Below are 19,323 nucleotides of genomic sequence, written 5' to 3'. Positions count from 1 at the left end.
CTCTTCCACACTTTACTTTCTTCATCTGTAAAATGGGGGCATTGGACTAGACAGACTCTGATGTCATTGTAGCTCTAGGTTTATCATCCTATGTATAACCCAGGTTCTACTCTTTCCCCTAACCCTTACTATTTTTAGGACCTTGGACAAGTCAACTTCTCCAAATCTCAGTTTCCTCATCTGTAAAATGAAAAGTTCGGACTACATTGCCTCTGAGATTCCTTTTAGCTCTACATATAGGATCATTGAGGACTTTTGTCTTTTTCCCCCCCATTTTTTTAGGGGTCTTTCTCTCCTTAGTCCTAGGCAACATGTAGGGGCTTAATAAATATTTGTTGATGGACAAATTGATTGATTGTAGGCAAGCATTCAATCTAGTATTTCATTGAATACTAACTTCCTTATCCTCTAAAACAGCAGAAGTACTTAGAGAAAGGGGGGCAGGGTGATGGCCAGAGTGTCCTGGATGAACATCAGAGGAGGAAACCTGAGAAAAAGGGCTGGGTAATGCAGAGTCCCAACAGGAGCCTCTCTCTGCCTTTGGCTGGGTCCCAGGGGCTGTAGTTTTCCATCCTGGGAGGTTTGGACTCTCAGGTGATCCAGACTCCCTTTCATCATGGCCCAGAGCTGAACCCTAACTCTCCCCCCCACCCATGTTCAGCCTCTTTCTCCCTCCCTAAAACCCTTCCTGGTCAAACCCTCTCAGGGTCGCTCGTAAAGAGCTGGATAGGAGAGGGGCGCCTTGGCTGGTTCTTGGAGGGAAGGAGGCATTCTGGAGGTGGAGGCAAATAGGGAGAGTGTGTTAAGTGTGGGGGACAACGGGAAGGAAGTTGGGGACAGAAGGCTGAGTCTGGGGAATAGCAAGAATGGAGAATTGAGTTTATGGAGCCGACAGAACTTTGGCAAGGCTTCTTGGTCCCTCAGCCCAGGTGGTTTCCAATTCTGATTCTGGTCCGTGTGTTCCTTGTCTTCTTGTAAAAGTCCCTGTCCCTAAGCCTCAGCATCTTTATCTGAAAAATGGGCAAATGACCTCTAAAATGAGGAAACAGCAACAAACCACACCTCTTCATCACTTTAAGACTTCAGAAGGGTTTCCTCTAAAGCAGCCAGTAAGGTAGAAAGCACGAGTGATTTCCTCCTCCCTTCTACTCCCATTTTTCAGAAGAAGAAACTGAGGCTCTGGAGTGTTTTTTTTTTTTTTTTTAAACCATTACTTTCTGTCTTAGACTAGGACTGACGGTAAGGGTTGAAAAAAAAAATTAAGTTATCACAGAATGTAAAAACATCTTCAGGGATTCCTTAAGATACTCCATGTCCAGGTTAAAAATCCCTGCATCAATTTCCACAAAGACAGTGAGAAGTGTTGTTAGTTTCAAAGGCACACAAACATCCCCAACATCATAGAACATATGGAGACCCTCTTGTCCTCCTTAGGGTTTCCCCTATTCCCTGGGCTGTTCTCCCCCATCTGCCTTGGCAAGGGGAAGGATTTCTGGTAGTTTGAGACCCTGCGGCTCTTGCCCTTGAGGGGTTCCCCAGAAACCTCAAATTCTAAAGGCAACTTTAAAATCTCCTTGAATAAAAGAATGTCAGAGCTTTAGACATCTTGTCCAAGATACCCATTTTACAGATGAAGAGGCCAAAAGAGGAGGGAAGCAACTTTCTCATGAAAACAGAAGGTGACAAGTATTAAAAACTAAGTCACTCTGCAGGGTTTCAGGCGAGGAGCTTATCCTTGGGGAGGCAGGATATTCTGTGGAGATGAAAAGAGAGACCCTTGGGAGCCCCTCCTCCAGAGCAAGGACCATCTTACCATGTTTCTTTGTTTAAACAGAACTTAGCATAGTGCTTGGCACAGAGCAGGTACTTAATATGTCTAATGCTTTATTATTTAATTGATTTATTAAACAATTTATAAACAATTAATATTTATTTTCATTTATTAAATTGTTTATTATTAAATTATTTACTGAATATAATATTCATAAAATTAAATGATTAATATTTAATTAATTAGGCATATTTAATGATTGACTGATTGACTGCAAAAGTGGGTCAGTTGGGCTATAGGAATTGATGCCAAACTTTGGAAAGAACATTGGAACTAGAGTCTGAGGATCTGGATTCAAATTTCCTGGCTGATGCTTATTCCCTGCATGACCTTGGGCTAGTCCTTGAACTCTTGTAAAATGAAGATTTGGATTAGATAACTTCTTCCAGCTCTTGATCTATGAGTTGGGTTAGAATTCTGCTTCAGATGCTAGTGTGTGACCTTGGGCAACTCATGTGATCTTATCTTGGCCTCTATTTCCTCATTTGTAAAATGAGGGAATTGGATCTGATGGCTTCTGAAATTCCTTCCAGGATTAGTACTATGATTCCATGACTTGGGTGCAAATTTCACCCTAGACCTTTGCCTCATATGTAATTTTGTAATGCAAGCAGTCTATCTGATTCTCCATTTCCAGGTGTGTCTATGATCCCAAGACCTAGGTTCGAATCTGGCCCGGACCCTTGCTGTCTGTGACTTTGTAAGTCTTCTAACTTCACTGGGCCTCAGTTTCCCCATATGTCATATCAGAGGCTTGGCTCCTTTCTCCAAGGTACAGGCACCAGCCCGCTTGGCCCACGGAGAGGATCAGACCGACCAGGAGCAGCCTCCTCTCTGTCACCCGACCCTTCCCCAGCCAATGGTCTGGCTGAGGGTACTATCACGACAGGCGATAGGCTCAGGCGGGGGCTGCCTTTAGCGACAGGGCGCGTAAGACTTCCCGCTGAGGGGCCTTGAGTGTCTTCCCGACTCCTTGGCCTCCTCCGACACCCCCCCCCCCCATTCTCCCCCAGATACCTTGGTGCTGAGCTCGCTAGGTCCATAAAGTCTCTACAGTATCGCGACTACAGGCGGAGTTGCTGAGCAGCGGCGCTGGCCCTTTAAGGGCCCCGTCCCGGGGGCCGGCGCCGCGCGTGCGCACTGCGGCTCTGCGCTTGTCATCATGGCGACGCGGGGCCATGTGCAGGACCCTAACGACCGGCGCCTCCGGCCCATCTACGGTGAGTGGCCCTGGCTAGGTCCTGGCCCCAAAGGTAGCTTGGCGGAGCCCACCCCGGCCCAGGGGCCTTGGAGAGCGGGTGGGGGCCGGGGCCGGGAAGCCGGCCGGAGCGCGGGCTGCTAGGCCGCGCCTCAGCCGGGGCCTCGCGTGGCCGCCGACCCGGCCTCCTCCTACCCCGGTTCGGCCTTGGAGGCTTGCCTGCCGGGGACCTTGCGGGAGCGGGCATGACCGAGGCGCGGCGGGGTGTCCAGGGCTCCCCTGGTGGGTGAGGCTCGGTCCCTAACCTCTCGGAGGAGAAACTGGGTCCCGAGAGGTAGCGGCGCCAGGACCGACCCCCGGGGGGGTTCCAGTGACCTCGGGCACCTTAAGAGCATGAATTCTCTCGTACTACAAATGGGGAAACTGAGGCTCTGGGTGCAGGAGGTGGCGGGACCGGCCTCTGCTGGGGCTCCGGGGCACCTTGAGATCTTTAATCCTGTCGCTCTACAGATGAGGAAACTGAGGTATGAGGGGCTAGGACTTGGCCATGGGACACTGTGGGCAGTATTGAGGCTGAAGGAGACCCATTTTACAGCTGGAGAAACTGAGATCAGAGGGAGAGAAAGGGGCTAGGATCTCGGGGCAGGGCCCTGAGTTATAACTGATCTAATGGGGTGGGGGTGGGGTCCGTGATAGTGACACAGAGCCCAGAGGGAAAGGTCACAGAGTCGTGGTAATTGACGGCAGGGCAGGACTTGAACTTGAGCGAATGCCTTGTCTCTCCAGACGGGCGTTAGAGATCTCCTGATCTACTTGGGGCTGCCAGGGTGGGGATGGGGATGGCCATGAGGAGGGAAAGGATTTGGCTAGGGTCATAGGAAATGATTAGCAGGACTGGGACAAAACCTGGGTCTCCTGCCTTAGAGATTCGGTAAGTGCCCAAGCTAGAAGGGGCCTTAGAAGCTATGGAGTTCCCTCTCCTCCTTCCTTCCTCCAATGTTTAGGAGAGAATGACGCTAGAGAGAGGCCAAAAGTCTCCTTTAAAGTTGTGCTGACTAAATTGGGGGTTTGGCTGCTACCCCAACCAAGGCCTCTAGAATTCTAGATTAAATGGATTTTAGCTTGAAGGGATCTTAGGTACTGTGGGGTTCAACTCCCTCGTTTTATTAATGGAGAAAGAGAAGCCCAGGGAGAAGCAGCCTTGTGTCTCTTTGGTGTCTAGTCATTTCAGTCGCAGGACTTATTTTTCCTCAGAAACCATCTGTGACTGCCTGTAACCTCCTGTCTTGGATTTGAGGCCCTTCGTGATTTACTGTCCTACTATCTTTTCAGCCTTATCTCCTGTCCCTCCCTTCTTCCCATCCTGCTTTCAGACTTTGGCCACTTTTGGCACACTGTACTCTCTGACTTTTTGCTGTTCTGTATGTCTGCAGTGGCCTCTCTCCTGCTTTTTGTCTGTGGAAAGCCTGCCTTATCCCTTAAATCCTGACTCAAAAATGCCTGCTCTTCCATGAGGCCTTCTGGATGTCCCCTAGTTAGTAAAACTGATCTCATAGAGCCCTGTTGACTTTTGGGATTTCATCTATTGTGGGTTAGAGTTCTCTGCTGCAGGGTCCTGACTCTGGGGTTCTAGGACGGCTTAAACTTTGTATTACCCTCAGTTTACTGTAGGTGCTTAATAAATAAATACTCATTGAATTGAATTGATTTGAGAGAGCCTTGTTGCTGTTGTCTTACCCATCCCAAGACCTTGGGGAAACCTTATGTCAATCAGAGACTTGCCAGCCACTGACCCTGGACCAAACACTTCACCTGCCCCAGGCTCAGTTCCCTTCCCTATAAAGTGGGGGGATTGGGTTGACTGACCTCTGCCTAAGGTCCTGTCCAACTCTAGAGCTTTGGTCCATCCCTTCATTTGGAGAGGTGTGGAGGACACCCCCTAGAGAGGCAGGAAGTATCTGGTATTGATTCAGAAGGGCTATTCTCCAAAGGCTCATTGCCCCAGCTGAGGGTGGAAGACCATGGGGCCTGGTTTCACATTGGAGCTCTTCCACTTATTGCCTCAGACATTGGGCAAGCCTTTACATCCCTCTAAGCCTCAGTTTCCCCATCCACAAAAGTGAATTATCAGACTTGAACAGTCAAATGTACTGGGTTGTTGTAACCCTTAGTCCCTCTGTAGCTCTCATTCTGGAAATGAGATGCAAGTCCATGGAGACCAAAGCTGGGACTGCCTCCTCTTCCTTTCCAATTCAGGAGAGTATGCTGAGCACATCCCCATTCTGAATGCTTCTATCAGCCTGCTACCAAGGGACTCGGTGTAGGCCACCCCAATCACTAGCAGATTGGAAAGAATTGAATAGAGGAGAAATAGCTTGATGGGGAAAATTCTGAGATGTCCAGGTGTAATTTGGATGGCCTGTGGCCCTTGGCCTTTCTTTTCTTCCTGGATAAGTGTGTGCTTTGTTGTCTTTTTAGGTTAGAGCTGAAGAGGCTTCAAAGTCAATGTTGTGGCTTGTGTTTCTTGGGGTTTTTTGTTTCGATTGGTGTTGCAGATTTGGGACCTGGGCTTGTGCAAGGCCATACTTTTCTTCTATGTTCCCAGAGGCTAAGGAACTAAGTTTCAATCTGTATACAGTCAGTGTACCTTAACAGTCAACATATGTAAGGTTTGATGTGTATCATGCCATCTGAAGCTGACCAGACCCTTGCAAGTGGACATTACAAAAATTATCCCCATTTTATAGACAAGAAGCCAGAGACTCAGGGATCAGGGAACTAGGGACCTTAGCACCACGAGCCTGACTGCCACTTTGCTAGACTCCTGCCTTTCAGTTCCCTTTGTTCTGTGATAGAGTGAAATGAGAGCTTCCATTTCTGTCATGCTTTAAAGTTAAGCACTTTTCTCAGAATCCTGGAAAATTGGGTGAAACTAGTCCATGAAACTATGCCTCAGAGAAGAGACCCAGGGGCAGGTCACTGGGACTCCGAATCCCAGCAAAGGGCCAACTCTCCGGAGGCCAAGGCCAGGGTTCTTTGTATGATACGAATTTGCCAAAAGGAAGATATGCTTTGTGGAGTTTGCGAGGATCAGAAAGATGATAAAAATTCTGTGGTTGGAATGGCCTCCATTGACCAGTTTTTCCCTAAGAAGATTTAATGGCAACTTAATTTTTTAACATCCTAGTACTTTTTTGGATATATATCACCCTTCATTCTCTTCTCCTCCCTTAGTGAAATCATCCCTTGTAGTAAAGAAAAGGAGTCCACCATCATCTGTATCTTACATTTTGGCATTCTTCACCTTGAAGTTAATCCTAATAATCCTGAATATTATTCCTCTACTTAGGCTTACGCTACTCTGTTTGATCACATTTGTTAGTGGTTATTGGCAGATGCCACAATGTTACAGCATATCTGATTCTCCCTGTGTACTTCTTAAAAATTGGATTTAAAAAAAAGATGTCAGGGTCAGCTAGGTAGTTCAGTGGATTGAGAGCCAGGTCTAGAGATGGGAGGTCCTGGGTTCAAATTTGGCCTCAGACACTTCTTAGCTGTGTGACCCTGGGCGAGTAACCTGACCCCCATTGTGTAGCCCTTACCGCTTTTCTGATTTGAAACCAAAAGTAAGGATTTTTAAAAAGGGGAGGGGAAAGTTTGTGTTCAGCCTCCAAAGAAAGGATTCATAAATAGATATTTCAAAAAACTTTAGATTTCTCCTACTAGAGCCCCCCTTCTGATGCCACCTCAGGGCCGTTTGTAGGCCATGCCAACCTCTGACAGGTTTTGCCAAATTGCCGTGAACCAGCTCAATGAGACAGTTGTACTGCTGTGGCGTTGAGACGATGTTGATGGGAGTTAGGGTTCCTTTGCAGTGTCAGGTATGGAGTTGAAATTCCAGTTGAGGTGCTTGGGTTTGGGTAGGGTTTTTTTGGGGCGATAATTGGATTACTTAAGGTATTTTCACAAAGCATCTTGCTTTATTCACCATAAGCTGTGGCATATGCATGATGAGCAAGCTTGGTGTTTTGGGTTTTGGTTTCTGAAAGCCTCCACCCACCTAGCTTATTAGAAACTCTGTTCGAATGGCCTCCTTTAGTGAAATTATTGCAAGAAGAGAAATTGCAAGTTCTGTTCTTAGCAGATTTTTACTCCTGTGTGGGTTGATGGGACAAAATGCTTCTTCACTACTATTGGTTCTGATGAAAAGGCCTCTTTTTTTTTCTTTTTTTTAATCTTTACCTTCTGTCTTTGTATTAATTCTAAGATAGAATAGTGGTAAGAGCTAGGCAATCAGGGTTAAGTGACTTGCCCAGAGTTATACAGCTAGGAGGTTTCTGAGCTCAGATTTGAACCCAGGTCCTCCTGACTCCAGACCTGGTGCTCTATCCAATGTGCTACCTACCTGTCCCTAGAAGGCCTTGATTTTAATGTTAAGAAATTAAAAAAAAGTGAAAATCAACTTCATCAAAAAAGGGAATGACTAGATGATACTGTTTATTGGAAAGTAAAGCAGGAAAAGGAACCTTGACAGTCCTTGGGATTTGGGTCATCTTAGACATCAACGCATCTTCTCCAGGTGCCCTCCAGCTTGTCCCTCTTGGTTTTGGCCAAGCCTGGAATAGGCCCAGCATGTTTTCTCCAGCTTTTTGCCCTAACATAGCTTTATGGTGATTTAGATGTTTCCCTCAGGGGCCTAGTCAGCATCCAGCCTAGGTAATTATTTTGCTCCAGCTCTTGAGTAGAAGCCCCCTGAAGATTTAGGGGAATGTGAGATACTTCCTTAGCCTGGAAGGGGTGCCTTGGCCTGATGATCTCCCACAGGTGCCAGATCTCCAGAAGGGGCCAGGTTTTGGGGGACTTTGGTTACTGGCCGCAATTAGATGGAAAGGACCTTGAGTCTGTAGCTTTTTCTCTTTTTAAAAAGCATTTGAAGGGGGCAGCTGGGTAGCTCAGTGGATTGAGAGCCAGGCCTAGAGACGGGAGGTCCTAGGTTCAAATCCGGCCTCAGACACTTCCCTGGGCAAGTCACTTGACCCCCATGGCCTACCCTTACCACTCTTCCACCTATAAGTCAATACACAGAAGTTAAGGGTTTAAAATAAAAAAATAAAAAAAAAAATAAAAAAGCATTTGAGGGGCAGCTAGGTGACTCAGAGAGCCAGGCCTGGAGATAGGAGGTTCTAGAATCAAACCTGACCTCAGATACTTCCCAGCTGTGTGATCCTGGGCAAGTCACTTAATCTCAATTGCATAGCCCTTTCTGCTCATTTGCCTTGGAACTGATACTAACCAATTCTAAGACAGAAGATAAATGTTTTTTTAAAAGGCATTTTACCTTTCATGAAATCTCTTAAAAACATTTCTACTCTCAAAATATATATATATATATGTACATATATATATATATATATATTTATATTTATTTAGAATATTTTTCCATGGTTACATGATTCATGTTCTTTCTCTTCCCTCTTCCCTCCCTTTTCCCTCCCCCTTCCCTGAGCTGAAGAGCAATTCCACTGGGTTATACATGTATCATTGTTCAAAACCTATTTCTATATTATTCATATTTGCAATACAGTGATCATTTGAAGCCATAATCCCCAATCATTAAGCAATGAGAGTATTTCTAGGTAGAACACAAGGACCTAATTATTGCTGGGTCTTCATTCTCCTAAAAAATATGGCACTGCTGGGAATACAAAGAAAATAGGAAACAGCCCCTACCCTCCAGGAGCATGCATTCTGTTGGGGAGAAACAACAGGAACTTGAATTAGTAATTCCAAATGTATTATCATGTATATGTGTTCATATACATATATACACATATATGTATGCAATATACTAAATCCATAGCAGTGTGGTGCGTAGGGTGGTGGGCAGTAATGCCCAGCTAAATAACTAGGGATCAGGAGAGGCCTCATGTAGGAGGAATTCTTTGAATAGCTTTGATGGAAACTTGGGATTCTCCTAAGCCCATCATGGTGAACCTATGGCACGGGTGCCAAAGATGGCACGCAGAGCACTCTCTGTGGGATGTGGCTGCCCTCCCTGCCATCCTTCCCCCCAGAGTTTATTACTAGAAAGGCAAAGGGACTTGGGTGGAGCTGCTCCCCTCCCCCTCTCCACTGCCCTGCCAGCAGCTCAATGGGAGCAATGGGAGTGCATAAGCCAGCTCACAGGCAGAAGAGCTGGAGGGGAGCAGAGCACTTGGGCCTCTTCCCTCCCTCTCTTCACTTGCACTGAGAACATTCCTCACTTTACCCAGTAGCCCAATGGGAGCACTCCATCTCTCCCCTGTGTGTGGTTAGGGTGGGGGGCTGGCACTCCATCTAAAGGGTTCGCCATCACTGCCCTAGGCAGAGGTGAGGAGGACCTCCCGGGAATTGGGGAAATTGTGTGTGGCAGCAGCATGAAGGGCCATATTACTAGCAAGCAGAGCGTGCGAAGGCACTTAGAGGCTGGCACTGCCAATCTGAAGAGTTTGGATTTTATCCTAAAGGAAAGATGGCGCCATGGGAACTTTTTGAACTTGGTCAAAGCTGGATTGGAGAAGGGACAGCTTGGAGGCAGCAAGCCAGGTTCAAAAGGGCTGTGGCCAGTCTGGAGGAGAGGGATGATGCTGACCTGGAGCGGTGTCTGACGAAGTGTTCATTGGAAGGTCAAGGAAGGGTCCCAGAGACCCTCTTGTATTTGGAGGATGGGTGATTTTTCCATTCCCTATGGAGGCAGCTCAGCAGAGCTCTGGATATTTAGCTTGGCATGCTTCAGGGAGAATGTGACGGTGACCATCGGAGGGTTTGCTACCATAAATACAGATTGGAGACTTTATTTCTGATTGCATATGCACTTCTTCCCCCTGAGGAACTTCCATTTAGAGAAATGGGCTAAGGGGAGCCAGAGGATGGTTTCTGCGGGGCAGCCAAACTTTCTCAGCTTGGCGAGGCCTCTGCAGAGGATCTCCATTCCTCTTATGGGAATTAGAAACCCCCTTTGATCCTAGATGTCTTGGAGCCAGAGTGATCCCTAGCAGTTCTGGGCTGGGGGCTCCCTGGGCCTCAGAAGCCCCGGAGGTATGCCCCGGTGGGCTGGCTTTGCTGCTGCCTGGAGTGGAGGAGGAATGGTGCTCTGAGTACCCCTGGCTTCTAGGCTCAGGACGAGGGGTTACTGTGGGGAGAGCTCTGGAGGCATGTGGGGGAGGGACTCCCGTGGGGCTGCCACTCTTAGGGTATCTTGAGGTTCCTAGGCTGCTGGAGGGGGAGGGAGCAAACTGGGAATGAAGCTTTATGTTGGAGGGAACTGGGCAATAGAAGAAGCTTGCTCCAGGAAGACACTGTGGGCATCCACTACATTTCCCTTCCCTGGGCCAAGTCCCAGTGGCCTCACCCTAGTTACAGCTCTGCGTCATGCCTGTGTGCATCTGACTGTCAGCACTGAGCTGCGCTTCTGCCAGCAGAGATGCTGCCTCTGAGCACCAAGGACGCGGCGACTCCAGAGACAGCTGCGTTCCCTCTGCAGCCCCCGGGAGGAAGCGTCCCAGGCTGGCTCGAGGCCTGTTCGGCCTTGTGAGAGCGGTGTTTTGCTATCCCCTTCCTGATAGGGGCCCGATGTCAGGCCCACCATTGGGATGGTGTAGCCCTAGCTGTCGTTTCTAGAGTTGTTGGGCACGGCTTTTGGATCCCTGTACCCCGTGGTCCTCAGGGGGCCTCCTCAAACCCTCTAGCCACTGGGAAAGGAAGACATTCTGCACTTTGCAGGAAAGAAAAAGGATCCATTTTTCATGAAGAAAACTTGGCTGAATAGATAACGTTCTTTAGTATCCTCAAGTTACTGAATGTTTGCCAGACAGTCGCATCAGTTAGTGAGACCCTTGGCTGTGTTTCTGGTCATGAGCTGCTACATTCGTGTCTTTAAAAAGGAGATCCCTCTCCCCTACAGTGTCCTGGGAGGGAGAGCAGAACTGAGATACCTGATTCACAGAGAGAAGTGGTGACACCTGGGAGGCTGGGGAGTAAGAAGGGGACAGGCTTTTCCCAGACACCCCAGATTCCCAGCTTCATCAGCTGAAATCACATGAGGGTTTTGGTTATTTCAGATATCAGTTAGCTCCTCTTCACGTGGCTTGCGGTTGCTGATTTTTTTTTTTCCCTAGCTCAGTTGGAAAAGAGTTTCCTATCGGAAGCTCAATCATTTGGCTTTAGTCAGTAGGGATTATTCGCTCAACTGTCTCTTTCAGATTTTTCAGGTGTATGTGCATACCTGATGTTTCTTCCCCTTCTCCTCCAACCACATACCTTTACACCGACACTAATGCTTTGGGGATGGGTCCCGTCTTGCCCATTGGCCACCTTCTCAGACCTTGTGTTGGAGCACTTGCTTTAAGGTTGGTCATGTCCTTTACGTGCTGGGTCACCTTTGGGTCCCATAGCCGTCCTGTGAAGCAGATTCCCAGAGCTTAGGGCCACACGCCTAGTAGGTGCCAGAAGAGGGATTGGAGCCCAGTTCTCCCCACTCCAAGGCTGGAACTCTATACCAGATACTATAGAGAGGGAAAGGGTCATGCCCAGGGCTAGGCAGCTGTTCAGCAGCAGAAGACGACTGGTCCAGCCCAGGTCTTCAGGTCTGGGATCTCCCATCATCTGAACCAGCGTTCCTCATACACTCGCCTCTCACTGATCTATGGCATTTTCCCCTGGCATGTAACTAGGGAGTGCTTCAAGCTGGGAGCAAGAATGACCTGGTAATATTCCTTCTCTTTTGACTTGCCTCGTGGTTGAGCTGTTTAAGGGGCTTGTGGCCATTCTTCTCTCTCGTGTGCAGCAAAGTTCAGAGTTTAACTTTGAGATCTGTTGAGCCTCTTTCAGAATCCAGTTCTGTCTTGCCAGCTTTAGAAGGCAGAGGGTGATTCATAAATTTGGCTAGGAAAGCTTTTCTGGAAGTCTATTGTAGACTCAATAGATAGCAGGACCAGATAGCTGTTTAGTGGAATGAGAGTTGGTTAGTAGTGTTGTGTACTTGGCTTGGAGCATGCATGGAAAGGCACGTGGCGATTGGAAAATGAATTATTTATGCCAAGTCTGTAGGTTAGTCTGAAAAAATGATTGGCTAAGAAACAGTTGTTACGAGTTTGTTCTACCACTAGGTTATACGGCTTATATTACATAAACATTAAGGTTAGAATGCTCTCGTGTGTGTGTGTGTGTGTGTGTGTGTGTGTGTGTGTGTTTTTTTTGACCAGTTGGTAGTTGTCCAGGCACATGAAAGCTGGAAGTCTAATACTGGGAGAAAGAAACTCAGTGGGACTCTACTCTTCTCCTTCACTTTGGGGCAATTTTAGGGCCAAGGATATCTGATCTGATCCTGGATGGACCAGGCCTAAGAAATTTCGTTTGGCCTTGAGTCTCTGACTGTAGACTAAACCCAAACTGATGTTCAAACTCAGCCAGTATGAGAAAAATGAATTGTAGATATTTCACAAGTTTGTGCAAAGTTTACTTGGCTAGTTAATACCTAGCTAGAAGGAAGAGGTCTCCCTTATTACAGAATCACCAAATCCATCTTTGGGGAGACAATGGGGTCCTTGCTCTAGGATCATCAACTGTTTTGAGATAAAAGGGGACTCAAGAACCTCCTGCCCATCTCCTTATTTAACTAATGAGGAAACTGAGGTCCTTAGAAATGAAAGGTATCCACCATGGCTTGACCTAGAGCAGACTCAGAGTCAGGTGGTCCTATGCTGTTCATCCAGCTGGTTAAGTGGTTCCATCCTGGCAGGCAAATGACCACCTTGGAGACTAGCTCTCACATCTTGGCCTTAGATATTTGCAGGGTTGTTTATTCTCTGGGGCATATCTGTACATGATGGCATAGTGGGGAGAATACCAGTCTGTCGGAGTCCGGAGACCTAGGCTGAGATCTCTCCACCAATGAAGGACTCCCATAGGTCATTTAACTTGATAGAACCTCAACACTTTCACCTTTCAAACTGGAATGAGGACACTTGTGGTGAGGAAAGGATGAGGACAGGCCTTCGCGGTCTGTCCCACTGTGACCTACGATTTCCCTTCTGAAGCCTGCACCTAGGGTTGGGGGGGGGGGTGACAAAAGGTTAAAAAAGTGGGATGAGTGCCATTACCTATCTTGTATGTGGGGTTGGCCTTTACCCACAATTCCAGGCTGCCCATATGTCATCAGCCTTCCTTTCCATCTTGTCTTCAACTTAGTGGAGTTCAGATAAAAATGGTCCAGGGACAAGTTGCCCTTCCACCATGACTGTTCACTGGATTCTGGCAGAGGATGAAATAATAGCCTTTGTAGTTGGTAAAAATTTGGAATTTGTCCATCCTCTGAGGGTCACTGGAGGCCCCTCAGAGACAATTCTGGAAGCAGTGAGGACTGTGCACGTACTTTGTCTTGTTCACCAGTGGCTTTTATTTGTTTCACTAAGTCTTCATTTTGAGAGCTTTTCATTCCCCAGAATTAGTAGAAGCGTTTGTGTTTTCCTTGGTGATGTTTTCAAAGTGGCGCTTGTTTTTCGGTCAGTGTTTCTGTCCAGTGCTTTGGTGTGTGATGGCTACCTGGTTGTAATGGTAGCTGGTTGAAGTGGCGAAGTGATTCGGGGGTTTATATATTGTGAGGGAGCTTTGGGTTATAATTCTGTATGCTTCAGTGTATCTTTCCAGGGTCTTTTTGCAACTAACAAGATATGTTGCAGTTTTTATAGTTTCCCTTGAAGTATTTCACTGATGAATGAATCTAGGCTCCTTAAGGCTGACTTCCTATAATTCCTTGGGCAGTGACCTGGGCTTGAATTGTCACCCATAAACACTTTAGCCATTGGTTGGACACAGTTTTCCGATGTCAACACCTTTGGGTTTTCTTGGTTGGCCTCCTGGGGCTTTTGTCCCTTTGACCTTCTGCTTCCAGTTCCTCTCCCAGAAAAGAAGGGAAGCAACAGGGAGAGGAGATGAAGCTCAAAACCATCCATTTGGTTGCATTGGAACTAGAGTTGATGGGGAAAGATGGGGAAACTGAGGCACGTGGTGATGAAGTGACTTGCTTAAGGCCATGCAGGCAGGATTCAAACTTGGGGGCTTCTGACTCCAGAACCAATGCCCTCCCCATTCTGCTACCCATCTTTCTGCTTTGTTGCCCTGAGATTATGGGGAGAAGTTACCCCTTTTGTCTGAAGTGGGGTTGAAGAGTTGCTTCTAAATTTCAATGTGACTGAGCCTCTTTCCCCCCCTCCCTCCCATAGTAGAATAGACAGCATTCTAGAGTTGTCAGAATATTCCTATCCTTCTAGGCTGATTAAGGAGGGGACCTTGGCCAGGGCCTGGGCCAGAAAGTAGTATTTCTTTCCATCCTCTTCAAAGTCAGTAGCCTATCACCTACTTGTTTTCTGTAACAGACTCTCAGAGTTGAAAGGGAATTAGGGGCCAGGAATCCTCCTTCCCCTCTCCCCCCTTGTCCAGACATCTGAGTGATTGTTGTGCAGCCTTTGCTTGAAGACCTCCAAGGCAGGGAAGCCCCCTGCTGCCTAACTAAAGTGGCCCTCACCACACTAGAATAGTAGCCCTGCTGGTCCCTGACTCTTGCGTTTTTTCTTTCCCTTTTCATAGATTATCTTGATAATGGCAATAATAAGTTGGCTATTCAACAAGCAGATAAACTGCTGAAAAAGCACAAAGATCTGCATTGTGCTAAGGTGAGTCCATTTGGTGAGTTAAAGTAATTTTTGATTTGCAGAATTAAAATACCCACACATCTCACACTCCGGAATTGTTTGCCAGTTAACCTCCTGAGTATTCCCTCACTTGTGGCTCTTCAGACTAACCTGGTTTAAACATGAGAGACTCCTGGTGCATTTTAAGCATTTCTTTGTACAGTCTTCTCTTTCCCCCTCCACATTATATAATACATCCATCCCTTCTCTTCATTTGTGGGGATTTGATCCCTCATTTCATTTAAAACAGCTAGAAAACTCATATTTCCTTTCTTTGTATATGGCCTCTGTGCCTTGACAGCTGAATTGCTAACTCATTTGCTACCAGGTCCTGTCCAGTCCCCATTCATATTCAGTAAGAGAGGGAAGACTGGCCTATCAGATTCACCAAAAAGTGAATTATCTGCATTCATCTTAATTGGCAACCTATGTATGCCTCCCAAATTAACATACATTTGGAAATGAAATTTCTGGGTTCCTATTTCTTCTCTATGGCTTAAAAAAAAAACAACCTTTAACTTCTCTCTTAGGAGCCATATGAAGTATCATTTTCCAAGGCAGAAAAGTCATTTAAGGGCTAGGCAATTGGGTTTGAGTGACTTGCCCAGGATCACACAGCTAGGAGGTTTCTGAGGTCAAATTTGAACCCAGGACCTCCCATCTCTAGGTCTGACTATCCACTGAGCCGCTTAGCTACTCTTCTCTTACTTTTTAATTCCATTTTTTAGTACTTGGTTTCTTCCTTCCTCCATAGGTATTAAAAGCAATTGGGCTACAGAGGACTGGGAAACAGGATGATGCCTTTGCCCTGGCACGAGAAGTTGCTGCCCTTGAACCTACTGATGACAATTCCCTGCAAGCATTGACCATTCTCTATCGGGAAATGCACAGGCGTGAGTTTTCTGTTTTACTTTGGTTTTAATAATGTAAGAGGGGAAAATGGGAATTATTATGGTTGGACTAGATATTCTCCAGAAATCGATTAACTCGACTTCAAAATAGAGACCCAAGTCAGGATGACTTTTGTGGTGGTTTATTTACATTCAGGAAGGTTGAAGGTAGGGAAAATGAGAGAGAGAAAAACTCTGGCCCGGACCAGAGGCCCGAACCAGGTAGAGATTCAGAGGCCGAGGTTAATTAAACAAGGCTTCTAGCCACAAGGCCTCCTCTAAGAAGAGAGGCCACCCTGAGGCTAGAGCCTCCAGAAATGCCAAGGGAAGAGAAAGAGAGTCAGCCTAACTTGCCCATGTGACAATTCAAAGGGAAGCAGTCTGAGATCTCACCAGAGATGCTTCAACACCAAGTTCAAAGCGCCAAAAGCCCCCCACAGGAAGTTACCATCATATTTAAAAGATAGCATTTTTCATCACTTCCTGCATCCACCTCCAGTTTCACGTGGACAAATGGCAACCTCAATACTGTTTTGGACTGCCCAGGGGACAGTCCCTTGTTTTTGATTTGCGGGTCCTAGACCTCCCCCTCCCCACTTAATTCTAAGTTGGGTGGGGTGACATTATTCCTGGTGGCTAAAGTCTAAAAAATGAATGAGGGTGAGCTAATTCCATTTACACAATAATTTTGTGTCTCTTTGAAATGGAGAGGAACCATTGGATTTTAGGACTAAGGTGTACCCTGGGCTTGTGTCTGTTTAAAGAATTCCTTGTAATTTAAATGGCCAGAGGAGAGGTGATTTTGTATCCTCCTTGCCCTTCCCTCTGCAGTAGAATGCCATTTCCCAAGGGCACCATTGGCTTTGTTTGCCCCTGTGTCCCCAAGCCTCAGCACAGTGCCTGACCTGTCGCCAACACCTAATAGATGCTTTTTGACTCATGGAATTGAAGCCCCTTTGGCCAAACGGGGAAGAATGCTGCTACTGAAATCTTCCCTTTTCTGTCACAGCGGAACTGGTCACCAAGCTTTATGAGGCGGCTGTGAAGAAGGTCCCCAACAGTGAGGAGTACCACTCTCACCTCTTCATGGCCTACGCGCGGGTTGGGGAATACAAGAAGATGCAGCAGGTAAATGCTTGCTGGTGGGCACCAGCCACAGCAGCGTGGAGGGATGAGAGCCTTGGCAGAGTTGCTTCTCTTGGGCATTTGAAGAGGGAGCTGTCACCTAGGGCTGTTTTCTCCATCCTCTTTCCTGGCCTCTGATTCCTTTTGTTTTATTGGGAACCATTGCTTCCATGAGAAACCAAGAAAGCTCATCACTGGTAAAGGACAAAAATCCTACCAAAGCTATAAAGGAGCTGACTGCATAGCTGCAGAATTTATAAGCCACTAGAAAAAAGGATGTTACTTTATTAATAGCAATGGTAGTTGGTTTTTGTTAAGAAGGAAGGTTTATAGAGTACTTTGTTTACATTGGATCTTCGTGACTCCGTTGAGGTAGGTGCTACTATTCCCATTTTACAGACAGAAAACGGAGGCACAGAGAACTGTCCTCACCAAGTTTGTATCTAAGGCAGTATTTGAACCCAGGTCTTCCCATCCCAAGGCCAGCTTCTTTCTTTCCTTTCCAGGCCACCCCAGGTCCTCTCTCCCATCTTGGGGTATCAGACCTGGTGCAAAGCTTGGTACTTCTCCCCACCCCACCCCACCCCACCCCACTACAGACCTCCCCAGACACCATGGGTTTCTTAGAGGATCCCTGCCAAAGCTGGCACACAGCTGTACTGCCATTTCTTCCTTTCTCAGGAGCCTAATTTAAGCCTTCCTGTTCATGCTCCCCTCCTTTTGGTGGTGACTCTTCTGATGGGGCTAACATCCCAAGGTGTCTGGAGGATCCCTGGGTCTTACCATCCCCTGTGGCTACCCCTGTAGGCCTTCCACGCCTCCCCTTTCACCCTGCAGCCAAGCTCACCCACGTGGGTTATCTTCTCCTTCTAAAATGTGAGCTCCTTGAGACCTGGGTTGGAACTTGTAGCTCCCTTCTCTCTGTATTCCCCACTCTTTACACATGGTAGGCCATACTGCCTCTCATTTACTTTGTTTGCAAAGTATCTTTGGTTCAGAAAGAAATGCTTGAGTTTGGTTTTAATTTGTATCCATTAGCACATCAACCGTTTGTTAAACACCTGCTGTGCATAAAACGTTGCTGTGAGGAATAAAAAGATCATTGGGGCGATGCTCTGTCCTCATGGAGTTCCAAATCTGATTCAGAGGCGATAGCGTGTGTGTGCACAACTGTGTATCAGCCGGAAAATAGGCACTGACACAGAAAGGCTTTATCCTGACAGGGTCTATTGTGGCTTGGGCACAGACTATCTGACTGTGGTGGGGGTTGGAGCTTATCTCAGCATTTGCAAATTAGGTTAACAGTGACTGCCTATAAATGAAAATGGCTTGGACCCCTGTCCTCCCATTTCCCCAGGTTTTTTAAAGTGAAGGACTCGGGTAAATAAGGGGCCTGATTTATTAGGGCAGTGTAAATCCCCACACTTCTAAGAAATAATAACCTTTATACTAAATGGAATTTCACCTAGGAAAGCTCTCATGTCCACTTTATTTTTAGTTGCTGCCGAGCCTTGCCTAGCTTTGCCTTTTTATCGCTGACACGGTTTGGCTTTACTGAGGAGGATCTTCTTTGGTACTCAGGTGTTTGTGGACAGAACTTGACTCAAGCCTGTTAGCAGTGACTTTCTTTCCATCCAGTGCTTATCCTGTGATGGTACAGGACTCCATTGTCCAATAAATACAGAGTCAGGAGTCTGCAGGGACATTTAGAACTAGCAGGCTGCAGCCTGGCGTTGGGCTTTCTTGTGGCTATAAGAGCGGATGGTGATTCCATTTTCATGTGATCATTTGTTCTGATGCTCGGGTTTGGGTTTGGGATTGTATTCAACAGAAGTCATTTTGGTAGATGGATGGTTTTGAATCCTTTCAGGGTACCCTTGGCAGGCCAATGCTCACATAGGAATATGAGGTGCCTGGCTGTCATTGTTCATAGGAGGGCCTGGTTTAGGGCCTGTTTCTTGTCTCCTTTGGCTTTGGGATGCTTGGGGAGACCCCCCTCCTCAGCTTTGTCCATGATCCTTCACACCAGTGGGATCAGTACAGTGAGAACCATGAAACCTGGGAGTCCTGTGTTTTCTTGCCTGGCTGTCTAGCTACAGCTTACCTCATGCTCCAGACCATTCTCTTCCCATGTTTGTTTTCTTTTGGATTCATAACAATACAGTATCTCAGGTAGAGTGGGTTTGTTTAGGCAAATCCAGAAGCCAGAAGGTGGTGGTTGCTTAGGGAGAGATGGCAGCCTATCTCAGAACAGCTGGAGGAATACCGGGCTGGATGGGCTTCCTACTGGTGAGGAGTTTATCATGGTGGTGCAGAGATTGTTGAGGGCTTTCTTTGGGTCAGAGAAATTTCTTAAGTTAAAGACTATCTTTTTCTCTTTCAGGCTGGAATGGCACTTTATAAAATCGTACCCAAAAACCCTTATTATTTTTGGTCTGTCATGAGTTTAATTATGCAAGTGAGTATGGGGTTCAGAATGGGATGGAGGGATTGGTTTTTGATTTCCTTTTTAAAACCTGTTATTGCCCACAAGAATTGTTCTTCTAGTAG

At 46.8% G+C, this 19,323-nt stretch overlaps 1 protein-coding gene across 1 annotated transcript in view; it reads left to right on the top strand.

Moving 5' to 3' along the window:
- Window positions 1-2,993: 2,993 nt before the first annotated feature.
- Window positions 2,994-19,323, top strand: part of NAA25 (N-alpha-acetyltransferase 25, NatB auxiliary subunit) — a 55,047-nt gene continuing 38,717 nt past the window's right edge. Inside the window, exons 1-5 of the mRNA XM_044673618.1 lie at window positions 2,994-3,051; window positions 14,655-14,740; window positions 15,513-15,651; window positions 16,658-16,776; window positions 19,157-19,231. Of these exons, the coding sequence (XP_044529553.1) occupies window positions 2,994-3,051; window positions 14,655-14,740; window positions 15,513-15,651; window positions 16,658-16,776; window positions 19,157-19,231 (477 nt within the window). The remainder of the gene's footprint in view (window positions 3,052-14,654; window positions 14,741-15,512; window positions 15,652-16,657; window positions 16,777-19,156; window positions 19,232-19,323) is intronic.

Source organism: Gracilinanus agilis, chromosome 1 (assembly GCF_016433145.1).
Source record: "Gracilinanus agilis isolate LMUSP501 chromosome 1, AgileGrace, whole genome shotgun sequence".
In the NCBI taxonomy this organism is placed as follows: Eukaryota; Metazoa; Chordata; class Mammalia; order Didelphimorphia; family Didelphidae; genus Gracilinanus; species Gracilinanus agilis.
Note: the sequence above shows the minus strand (reverse complement) of the source record. Positions and strands in the feature narration are given on the sequence as shown.